Source organism: Myripristis murdjan, chromosome 16 (assembly GCF_902150065.1).
Source record: "Myripristis murdjan chromosome 16, fMyrMur1.1, whole genome shotgun sequence".
Lineage (NCBI taxonomy): Eukaryota > Metazoa > Chordata > Actinopteri > Holocentriformes > Holocentridae > Myripristis > Myripristis murdjan.
In genome coordinates, this window is record NC_043995.1 from 32293791 (window position 1) to 32306290 (window position 12500).

At 45.4% G+C, this 12500-nt stretch overlaps 1 protein-coding gene across 1 annotated transcript in view; it reads right to left on the reverse strand.

The window, feature by feature from the left end:
• LOC115374334 (neural-cadherin) overlaps positions 1 to 12500 on the reverse strand; it is a 188585-nt gene that overhangs the window by 104641 nt on the left and 71444 nt on the right. The window contains exon 2 of the mRNA XM_030073191.1: positions 2712 to 2900. Coding sequence (XP_029929051.1) covers positions 2712 to 2900 — 189 coding nt within the window. The remainder of the gene's footprint in view (positions 1 to 2711; positions 2901 to 12500) is intronic.

Genomic DNA, 12500 nt, shown 5'->3' on the forward strand with positions numbered 1-12500 from the left:
TCATTTTGTCTGGCTGTTTCTCTGAAACGACACCCGAAATGAAGGACAGCCAATCACCTCGCAGGAAAGGCTCCTCTTCCATCTGCCGCTGTGACCTGTGACCTCTGACCTCTGTGGGCCTCACACACACACACGCCTCACACACTTTAACCTGACCCAGCGGCAGTGTGAGGTGTGTGTGTGTGTGTGTGTGGTCAGCGTGCGGCTCACCTGTCCTCCTCTGATCCTCACCTGTTCCCTCGGGGGTCAATAACGTGTGTGTGTGTGTGTGTGTGTGTGTGTGTGTGTGGTCAGCCGAGGCGAGAGCCAAACTGCTCTCATCAAAGTCCAGACGGTTTGAAGTTTCACCCTGAAGCTGCTGCTGACCACTTTTTGATTTTCCATTTCACTGGTTGAATTTTTGATCAGTCATTTTTTTTTCTAATGGAACTTATTCAGTCACACTTTGGGCTGTAATTGTTTTCTGTGTTGAGTTTTTCATTGTTTTATTGTTTTATGATAAAGTGCTGCGTCGTTTTGTCGTGTGGTCTGATGATGAAACTGACTCTGACTGGAAATCCTGTGTGAACTTCACTGGCTCGTGTTCTGCAGGACGTCCAGGCGGATCGGAGGTTAAAAAAAAAATCCCGACTAACAGCGCCGTCACGTGTTTTTCCAACTGAGATGATACTGTAGGTCATATTATTAGAAACACCTTCTGGCTGCTAAAGTAAAAGCACATCACTGCTGCAGCAAAAACAGGCCGTCACATTATCATCATCTGAGTTTCACTCTTTAATTTTATTGCTACCTGGAGGAAACAGGAGCTCCACCTGCCGCCTTGCATCACGTCAAAAACGGGATTAGGATTTGTCTTATAAGCAAAACTACCAACAACTGTCCTCACTCTTCTTTTTCTCTGTTTTTTCAAATTTTTCAAATTTTTTTTGTTTTAAAAAATGTAATCTACCCCTCAGATTATTTATTTTATTTTATTTTATTTTATTTTATTTTATTTTATTTAAATTCATTTTATTTTATTTTATTTTATTTTATTTAAATTCATTTTATTTTATTTTTATTTTATTATTTTGATATTAGGTCTTTGTTATGGAGTTTTTTTTTTTTTTTTTTTTTTTTTTTTTTTTAACCTTTGTAAGCCTTTCAGGTTTTCAAGCGTCATTTGTGTCTCAGTTGCTTTCCTTTTTTGTATGATTACTGTTGTGCTGATCAATAAAACCTAATAAAAACAAAAATATATTCATCAGTCAAAATTAAATCGATTAGACTCTTTCTTCCTCACGCCGGCCCAAAGCTTTCGTCAGCGACTGTAAATTTAACCTCCAGAACCTGAGTGAAATCACATTAATGTCACTAATTGGCTTCACGCACGCGGCGTGAATATATTTCCATATTGGCATGATATTAAAAACTGTTTTTAATGTAAATTATTGGATTATTCGTCAGTACACATGTAGTCACATTACGCCAAAGGGAAGTCAGAGGCTCTTAATATGAAAGCATTAGAAATTAGCTCTCAAAATATCTCTCTGCTCTCCCCCCTCCCCCCTCCTCTTCTGCTCTTCTTCTCCCCCTCCAAAAAAAAAAAAAAAAAACCCACAGCCACCGGCATCCATCCGCCCACCCTGCTCCTCCAGAGACTTTCCTATTATTTTTCTGAATCTGGGAGCTTTCTGTGCCCCAGGGAGCGATTACCAGCGCGGCTCCGTGCCGTTTATGTGAGCATTTTTTCTGTCTCTCTCCCACTTGATGGTAATTGAAATTCAACAAGTCAAAATTTATTTATAAGTCTCTTCTCTTCTTTGAACGGAGCGGCCTCGCCACAAAGCGCCTCGCCGAGCGGAGACGGACCTTATTACAGATCAGCGAGCGATAAGAGCGAGAGCCGGAGGACGAGGAGACGCAGACGAGCCGCACGACTTCCTTCCTCACACTGAGGATGAAGAAGCAGAAGAAGCACTCTGGTTCTTTAAAGCACCGTGAGGGTTCTGTGTGGAGTCCATGGTTCTGCAGAGAACACCGTCCTGCACTCGAACCTGACATGAGAAACTGTTAAAGGACAAACTGGTTTCCCAAACACATCAGATTAAAGTGGCTCTTCAGGTTAGTTTTCTGGAGAGCACAGCTTGTCTGCCAGAGAGAAACACTGCGGAGAAGAAAAGGTAAAGAACACCGACATGTTTGCTGTTGAGTGAAACGGCATGTTAGGGACATTTCCACGGCTGAAGTCGTACAAATTTATGAGAAAAAACTGGGATATTCTCTGAAATTAAAGTGGCACATTTATGGAAAAAAAAAATTCTGAGATTATAAAGCAACAAATTTACAAGAAAGCCCCTGGTAAAACTAGTTTTTCTCCTCCTGTGGGATTCAGTCAGAAGGAAATTCAATTCAGAAGCAAACGACACACTGTTCTTTGAGTATTTTCACATAAATTTGTGTTTTTTCCATTAATTTACAACATTATGATTTTTCATCTCAGAAGAATTGTTTTTTATTGCCATATTTTTAACTCTTCTGCTGTCAGCTGCCTTGGTTTTATAGAAATGGAGATGAGCTGTTCGCTGTCCTTCCTGTTTTCTTAGTTAAAGTTAAAGTTTCAGCTGACTCACACAGAGAAGAGCACACGCGAACACTTAATCCTAATTTCCAAATGTTTTACAGCTTAACTACCGTCCCCGACCAGCAGGGGGCATCGCTGCCGCTCTCACCGTCCAGCAGCAGGAACTGGGCGTGTCCCTGCGTCCCGTCTCGTTGCCGTGCCGACAGGCGGTAGACGACGGAGCCGGGCGTGGCGTCGGGCCCCACGGCGGCCAGGTAGGGCGAGGGGAACATGGCCCACTGCAGGTCGGCCTGGCTGGGCGTGCTCAGCGTGAGCCGGCACAGGTAGCGCTCCTCACCTGGAGAGAGAGACGGGAGCGTTACTGAGCAGGCAGACAGGTCGTGTTCACGCTTCGGCTGTCGGAGCTGAACAACAAAGTTTTGTTTTCTGTATGTCCAGTGGTGGAAAAAAGTTTTCGGACACCCTTAAAATTTTACACAATCCCAAATATTATCATGAAATATTTGTGGAAAAATCTTTTTTTGTGTTTCAAAAGGTGTGGCTGCATTAGACAGATACAAACAAATACAAATTATATTTTTTTGTTTATTGTTCACAAGAAAAACCAACAAAACTAAATTCTTGACAGTTTAAATATGTCAGAATCTTCTTCCAGTTCCTGGCTGTCCAGTTCTTGTGTGCCTGGGCCGACGACGCCGGGCTAGCCTCTGTCTCTCATTGATCAGGGGTTCTTGATAGCCTTGTAGGACCTTAACCCATGATCTAAAAGTCGGCCACGTGCAGTGCGGGTGGAACACTGGACACCAGTTTGGTTTGACCGCTGCTGCTGAAGCTCCTGTGATGTCATTCGGTGGTTTTCCTGCACATGCGGATCAGGATGCGGTCATTTCTTGCTGAAGAAACCCTCGGACGCCCAGATCTTGGTTTGTCTTCCAAGCTGTTGGTTCGTCTGTATTTCTGCAGAGTGGATCCAACTGCTGAAGGACTGCATCTGCACTTCCTGGCTATCTGGCGGCAGCTGGACCCTTCCTGGCTGAGAATCTTTATCTTCAGGCGTGTTTCCTGCGTTAGGTTCCTTGTTTTAGCCATTTTTGTGTCTGAAGAACTTTCAAATGTGCTGCTTTATATAGACACCAAGCTTGGCAACAAAATTGTGTCTTTTAATAAAAAGAACGACCTTCATCACTGGTACCAAAATGACCCAATACTCCAAATTTCTTATGTATTTTTATGGAACCAATCAATTTGAAGTTTTTAATGGCTTTTTTAGGATTTGTTTAGTATTTTGGCTGTGACTGGACTAAAAGAAATTGCACTTGGAGACCTCAGAGTGATTCTTAATGCAATATTTCACAAATGCATGAGGTGTCCGAAAACTTTTTTCCACCACTGTATGTGGTTTGTATGTTTTTGTATTTATGTATAACGCTGTCTCTTGGCGCCCAAGACAAATTTCTCCTTGGAGACAATAAAGGCTAATTGAATTGAATTGAATTGAATTGAATTGAACTGAATTTTGAACACTGACAGAAAACTGAAGCCGTGAAATGTCTACAACAATATCTGTGTTGCTTCCTGCTGCGGCTCTAATCTGCGGCTTCGGCACGTATCCCTCCGCCCGTCTGTCCGCCTCGCCGGCCAAAGCGCCCGCGCCGCGTCCAGCTCTCTAACAAACCCTGCTCCCGCTGCTCGCCAGGAAATAATCTGGCAGCGGAGGCAAAACGGCCGACGGCCAACTCCACGCCACGGATCCCCGAACAGATAACACACGACGGCAGCCAAAGTCCTGATGTGATCAGATTAAATCCCAAGGAGCCCGTCTGACAGGGCTTACTGCAGGAAAACACAACACACATACATGTGCACATTTCACAATAAGAGCCTGTAGGAGTTTCATTAGGACCTTGTCGATCTGCAGACTCGCTGCTCCTGCTCGCCGTTTTACGTTCCTCTACGAATCAAAGCTCCTGCTGGAAGCACTCAGCTCGCTGGCCGGGGATTAAGTTCAGATCTCCTGGGGTTCCTGAAGCGGTAACTCGGTGATAATCCCACTTGTTTCCACTGCACTTTCACTTGTTTCAGGATTCAGGCGGCTGAAACGAGGCAGATCAGCGACACTCGAGTCGAGAAAACTCTGGAAACAAGTTGATTATGCTTGGAGACAAGTGGGATTATCTCCTCCCACTGGCAGATTATTGATCTGGTTTAAAGGAAAACAGGATTTAAAACACCGGAGAGCAGCAGGACAGCTAGCATGGCTGTTTTTTTTTTGTTGTTGTTGTTCATTAGGACTTGTTAGCTCAGTCTCTGTAGCTTTGCTGAATGTTAGAAGTGACCAGACGTCCCAGTTTGTCCGGGATTATCCCAGTTTCAGGCTCAGGATCCCGAGTCATGACAAAACACCTTTAAAACACTAAAACCTCCTGGTTGTTAACATTCATGACCAAACTGTCCTGGTGTTTTGCTCTTCATGCCCACAATCTGAACCACACACACACACACACACACACCATACATCATACAGCAAAGTTATTCTGTGTTTTCTGCATAATCTGATGGGGCCACAGTTGAAGCCGTCTCAGATTATCCAGGCTGATCCCCACAGAAACGTTCACACACTTTTACACAAACATGGACATTCATCAGGCGACACATCAAAACATCCAACCCTGCACGGACAAATTCCTCGTTTTCCTTTCAAACGTGTCGGACAATCGATAAACACGCTATAATCCACCGATGTAATCCATGTACTTTGTGTTTTCTGGATTTTAGGAGACAACACAGTCTGATCTGTCCACGGCGGGGAAATGTGCTCGGCAGGTGAGCTGGGAGCCGAGATAATTATCCTGCATCCTGATGAAAACACCTGAGATGCATGTTGAAGCTCATACATGCGCACACACACACACACACACACACACACACACACACACACACACGCACACACACACACACACATGCGGTTTGGGGTCAGCCCGTGTTAAGTTGTTGGTGTTTAACATTCAGGTCACTTGTCAAATGTGTGTGTGTGTGTGTGTGTGTGTGTGTGTGTGTTGTTGTGTGTGTGACGCCTTGTTAGCCGAGCGTGGAAGTGTCTCGGCGCTGGTTTTTCCCCGGTCTGGGCGGCAGCATGTGAACGCAGCATGAAAGCCGAGCCGCTCAGCCTTCACAGGACGAGACGCCGCTCCTCTACAACATGTCATGTTTTCTCTTCTTTCATCTGCTCGTGTTTTTCGAGAAGCCGACAATGAAGAAAACACCCCGAAAAAAAACAAAACAAAAAAAACCAAAACAAAACAAAAAAAAAAAAAACACTTTGAGAGGATCAGAAAGCGACATCCTCGCACCGGGAGCTTCCACTCGCCCAGTCAGAAATACACACTGCCTCTGCAAGTCGACTCTCTCTCTCTCTCTCTCTCTCTCTCTCTCTCTCTCTTCCTCTCTCTCTTCATGTCTCTCGCTCGGTTCGTGTCGTCTCGTCTGTTCTGAGGAGGGATTTGTTCGGTTTGAAGGAGCTTCGCTGTTGTTTGGCGAGGAAGGAGACAACAGCCCAAACAAGACAGAGAACTTCACTTCAGAGCGACGACAACCAACAAAAAACAAAAAAACAGAAGAAGAAGAAGAAGAAGAAGAAGAAGAGAGGGATGAGGAGGAGACAGAAGAGCAGCAGGAGGAGGAGGAGGAGGAGTGGAGGTGAAAACAACGGCAGTCTGCCTCTGTTCCCATCTTTTTATATCGTCTCTGAAGGTCTGTCAACAAACTGAGAGCAGGAGGAGGAGGAGGAGGAGAGAGGGAGAGGAAATGAGGGAGGAAGAGGAGAAAGCGACAAAGAGGACAAAGAGGGAGGAGGAGAGGAGGAGGGGGGGGAGAAAGGGAGATGTGAGGGAGAGATGGAGAGGAGAAACAACTTGAACACGAAGAGGGAGTGAAAAGAGAGGAGGGAGGAGAAGAGGGAGAGGAGGAGGGAGAGGAAAGAAAGAGGGGAAATGAGGGAGGAAGAGGAGAAAGTGACAAAGAGGAGAAAGAGGGAGGAGGCGATGAGTAAGAGGAGGAGGGAGAGGAGAGAAGGAGAGGAAATGAGGGAGGAGGAGGAGAAAGTGGAAGGAGGAAGAGGAGGAGGGAGAGGAGAGAAGGAGAGGAAATGAGGGAGGAGGAGGAGAAAGTGGAAAAGAGAAGAAAGAGGGAGGAGGAAGGAGGAAGAGGAGGAGGGAGAAGAGAGAGGGGAAGGAAATGTGGGAGGAAGAGGAGAAAGAGGGAGGAGGAAGGAGGTAGAGGAGGAAGAGGAGGAGGGAGATGAGAAGAAGAAGAGGAGGAGGGAGAGGAGAGAAGGAGAGGAAATGAGGGAGGAGGAGGAGAAAGTGGAAAAGAGGAGAAAGAGGGAGGAGGAAGGAGGAAGAGGAGGAGGGAGATGAGAGAGGGGAAGGAAATGAGGGAGGAAGAGGAGAAGGTTAACGAGGTGAAAAAGGAGAAGGGGGGGAGATGTGAGGGAGAGATGGAGAGGAGTGAAAAGAGAGGAAGGAGGAGAAGAGGGAGAGGAGGTGAAGGAGAGAAACAGAGAAGCAAGGAGGGAGAAAAGGAAGTGAGGGGAGGAAAAGGAGACGAGAGAAAAAGGAGAAAAGAGGAAGAGAGGGGAGGAGGAGGAGGAGGAGGAGAAAATGGAGGAGAGGTGGAGAAGAAGATGGAGAGAGGAGAGAGCTGGAGGAAGGAGAGGAGGTGGTGAAGAAAGAGAAAGAGGAAAAAGGAGGAGAAGACGGAGAAAAGAAAGAGGAGCGACGTCACAAACCTCAGGTCAGTCAGTGAGAATGAAAGATATTTAACAAACTTCATGAAAAGAGAAGGGGAGAGGAGGAGGAAGAGGAGGAGGAGAAGGAAGAGGAGGAGTGGAGGTGAAAACAACAGCAGTCTGCCTCTGTTCCTGTCTTTTTATATCGTCTCTGAAGGTCTGTCAACAAACTGAGAGCAGGAGGAGGAGAGGAGGAGAGGAGGAAGAGGAAATGAGGGAGGAAGAGGAGAAGGGTAACGAGGTGGCAAAGAGGAGAGAGAGGAAGGAGGGAGGAAGAGGAGGAGGGAGAGGAAATGAGGGAGGAAGAGGAGGAAGGGGGGAGAAAGGGAGATGTGAGGGAGAGATGGAGAGGAGAAACAACTTGAACACGAAGAGGGAGTGATAAGAGAGGAAGGAGGAGAAGAGGGAGAGGAGGTGAAGGAGAGAAACAGAGAAGCAAGGAGGGAGAAAGGAAGTGAGGGAGGGAAAGGAGACGAGAGAAAAAGGAGAAAAGAGCTAGGAAGAGAGAGGAGGAGCAGGAGGAGGAGAAAATGGAGGAGAGATGGAGAAGACGATGGAGAGCGGAGAGAGCTGGAGGAAGGAGAGGAGGTGGTGAAGAAAGAGAAAGAGGAAAAAGGAGGAGAAGACGGAGAAAAGAAAGAGGAGCGACGTCACAAACCTCAGATCAGTCAGTGACAATTAAAGATATTTAACAAACTTCATGAAAGAGAAGGGGAGAGGAGGAGGAGGAAGAGGAGGAAGAGGAGTGGAGGAGGAGGAGGAGGAGGAGGAAGAGGAGGAGGAGGAGGAGGAGGAGTGGAGGTGAAAACAACAGCAGTCTGCCTCTGTTCCTGTCTTTTTATATCGTCTCTGAAGGTCTGTCAACAAACTGAGAGCAGGAGGAGGAGGAGAGGAGAGGGAGAGAGAGGGAGAGGAAATGAGGGAGGAAGAGGAGAAAGAGACAAAGAGGAGAAAGAGGGAGGAGGAGAGGAGGAAGGGGGAGAAAGGGAGATGTGAGGGAGAGATGGAGAGGAGAAACAACCTGAACACGAAGAAGGAGTGAAAAAAGAGGAGGGAGGAGAAGAGGGAGAGGAGGTGAAGGAGAGAAACAGAGAAGCAAGGAGGGAAAAAGGAAGTGAGGGAGGAAAGGAGACGAGAGAAAAAGGAGAAAAGAGAAAGAGAGGAGGAGAAAATGGAGGAGAGATGGAGAAGAAGATGGAGAGAGGAAAGAGCTGGAGGAAGGAGAGGAGGCGGTGAAGAAAGAGAGAGAGGAAAAAGGAGGAGAAGACGGAGAAAAGAAAGAGGAGCGACGTCACAAACCTCAGATCAGTCAGTGACAAAGATATTTAACAAACTTCATGAAAAGAGAAGAAGGAGGAGGAGGAGGAGGAGGAGAAGGAAGAGGAGGAGGAGGAGGAGGAGGAGGAGGAAGAGGAGGAGGAGGAGGAGGAGGAGAAAATGGAGGAGAGGTGGAGAAGAGGTGGAGAAGAAGATGGGGAGAGGAGAGAGCTGGAGGAAGGAGAGGAAGTGATGATGAAAGAGAAAGAGGAAAAAGGAGGAGGAGAAGGAGAAAAGAAAGAGGAGCGATGTCACAAACCTCAGATCAGTCAGTGACAATTAAAGATATTTAACAAACTTCATGAAAAGAGAAGAAGGAGGAGGAGGAAGAGGAGGAGGAGGAGGAGGAAGAGGAGGAGGAGGAGGAGGAGGAGGAGGTCAGAGTGAAAAGCAAAATAAAGGCAGGATAAAAAACGTTATTTCAGTCTTTCGTTTTAGGCGCCGTGTCCTCGGGGCGATCTGCACATTATCCTGATGAAGATCAAGACGAGGAGGCGCAGCTGAAACACGCAGCCCGCGGACACACACACACACACACACACACACACACACACACACGCAGAGTGAAAGGTCAAACGTGTGCACTGGCATCATTCGTGCGTATTAACACGAGGGCTGACCTGTGGAAATGAGATTCTCAGCAGCTCCTCTGATGCTGATCACTTCTGCGTCACAGCAGCTCACATCTTTACATTGTTTTTTTTTTTTCCTCTCTTATATTCAGTCTCTTCAGTGAATTTCTTCATTTTCCACCCAAAACAAACATAAACACACTCCTGATCAAAACCTTAAGACCAGGTGAGAAATTGCAAGAATTTACATTTTGCACTGTTGGATCTTAAGAAGGTGTTAAGTCGAGCTTCAAAATGCAAAAAGAAGAAATGGGAGTTAGTCCAGTCATTTTAAGCCAAATAAGGGGTCAACGTCAAACAAATTGCAACAGAAACAAACTCAATTGATTTTGTATCCTCAGTTTGTCCTGAGTGAGGGGAAAAAAGCCCCGAAGAATCCCACTGGGGGAAAGTTTCAAAAAAGACCAAAATACAGCCCATTCAAACGCATAATAACTGTTTTTCTCATGTGAATAGGGTAAAAATTTTAACCTTCAGGTATCACCATGAAAATTGCTGAGTTGATTACTTACCTCAAGACAAATAAAAAATGTATTGCAAGTTTTTTGAAATGTGAGACAAAAAAAAAAAATTGAGTAAGAAATTTATTGCAAAGTGTGGCTACCTGACAGAAAATGACACTGAATCCACATTTTTGCCAAGATTTGGGCTTTTAAAGGCAGTGGTCTTAAACTTCTGATCAGCTGATGAACAGCCTGTTTCAGTTTAATGGCTGTTTGCAATAATTTTTTTTTTTTTTTTTTGTCTCACTCCCATTTCTTCTTTTTGCATTTTGAAGCTCTACTTAGAACCTTCTTAAGATCCAACAGTGCAAAATGTAAATTCTTGCAATTTCTCAACTGGTCTTAAGATTTTGATCAGGAGTGTATCTATAAAGTGGAATTCTAGGCTGTGTTAATGCCTCTAAATGAAGAAGTATTTTCCAAAACCCGAAATGGATATCTGCAATAAACTGTGTAAAGTCAGACTGTGTTTCAAAACCACCGCGAGCGACTACAACAGAAACGCCAACCAGAACATTTCCAAAGTCTCATCCCTCACTCGACTCCACACTGTGCCTGTATCCACACTGTTTAGAGAGAGGAAACACATTGCATTTATTTTATTTTGTTTTTATTTTATTTATTTGCACAATAAAAGCAAAACATCAGAACAACAATGAAATAGCAAAAGATTGTGCAGGTGAGATACAGAAAACCCCTTACAGCTTTTATGAGAATCCCACCTCAAAATCTGATGACAAAAAAAAAAATCTATGTCAAAAAATGGCAACAAACCAACAAAAAAGAGCAAATATACATTAGATCAAAGCAGTAAATGTGTGTAAAAGTGTGTAAAAGGGGTGTATGGACCTATGTGTGTTTATGTGTTCATGCATGAGTGTGAATTTCTGTAGCGCTTTTCCAGTCTACGGACTACGGCAGTGTTTTACAGTTTGCCTCACATTCACCTGTTCACACACACACACACACACACACACACACACACACACACACACACACGCTCACACACTGATGGCTGCGGCTGCCATGCCAGGAGCCGGGGATTGAACCAGCAACCCAGCGGTTACCACGCCGACGGCCGCTCCACCTCATTACAATTATAATTTGAGCATAATTAACGTCCTGCATGCTTTAACACATGCAAGGCACTGAACTTAGCACGCATTCAGATGCAAAATATGCTAAATGCAACGTATGTGAAGTACAATTAATGCAACACACTTTGACATGAACATGAACATGAACATGAACGTTTCCCCAGCAGCTCAGGAGACAAACTGCAGAGGAAAAGGCATCAGCTCCTCACTTTTTTTAATTTAAATTTTTTTTTTTTTACTTTGTTTAAGGAAGAACATTATTTGAGTACAGAAGATGAGACTGAATGGCTTGTTAACGTGGAGATTTTTTTGATTTCTTTTGCTGTGTAGTGACTTCTTACTGCGTGTTCTAAAGGTCAAAGGTCACCGGGAGGGTTTGGATTTAATACAAATAAAAAAATAAAATAAAAATCTACCTCTTTAGTGCTTTTAGAGGATGGACAGAGCAAGTCTGCCCAAACCGGACTGGACTGGAAACAGACTTTGGAATCATCTGTGCATATATATATATATATATATATATGTATGTGTGTGTGTGCGTGTGTGTGTGGGGTCAGACTGAACTGGAGTCAGCTGGTTGAAAGCTGAAGTGTTTCCTCAGCACAGGAAATGGCGCCTCGCAGCCAAACTGCGGCCTGATCCCTGCCGCATGCATACATGCATACATAAATATATAAATACATAAATACATAAATGCATAAATGCATAAATACACAGGAATGACTGGCTCGGGGCTGAGGCAGAGGCTGAGGGCGGGCCCCAGATTAAGGGTCTAATTTAAACACAGCACCCGTCCTAACTGTCCCCTCACGTGTCTCATGGTGTTTTGACCCGTTTCGGGGGTTTTGGCCGCGTCGCCGCCGAGTGTGAAACGATGTCGACGCCTGAAAACGCTGCTGACTGCGGCTGCTCGCAGGGTTCATGCTGAGGTTTTGAAGCTGCAGTGAGGAAATAAATGAAAAATGCGAGCTGCACTTTGCGTCGGGCGTGCACGGCGCCGTTCAGCCCGCTCAGGTGACCCCGTCCCAGGTGGACAGGCAGACTGATGTCCGTCTCCCCCCGACATCATTATCCTGAGTCTGAGATGCGTCTTCAGTGACTTATCAGATTTGTTTTCCACCTCAGATCCATCAGAGGGACTTCTCCTCTCTCTGCTTCCTCTGCCCCTCGCTCCGGCTCCCTCCATCCTCACCTCTAAACCCCCGCCCCGTCACCGCCTTCCCAGTGTTCCCATTAATGAAGCAGCTCGGCCCTCACCGTCATCTCACTGCTAAAACAAACCTCACTCCAACACGAATCTCTTTATCAAACACTCCTTCATGTCATCACATCGGCATCAACATCACTTTTTTTGTAATCTTTATTTTACCAGGATAGGCCCTCTGAGATTAATAATCCCTATTTCAAAGGAGTCCTGGCCAAGACGAGAAGGGGCACATGATGAAGCTTCAGACTAAAAAACGACTCTCAGATTCAAAACTGCACACAAATTATCCTCATGTGCACACATACATCAGTAAAATGGAACAAATGTGCAAAAGCCTAAATTTAACATGATGACGTGTCTGAAGCAGAGACGGCCTAAGCTGGCGCTGTCAAAAA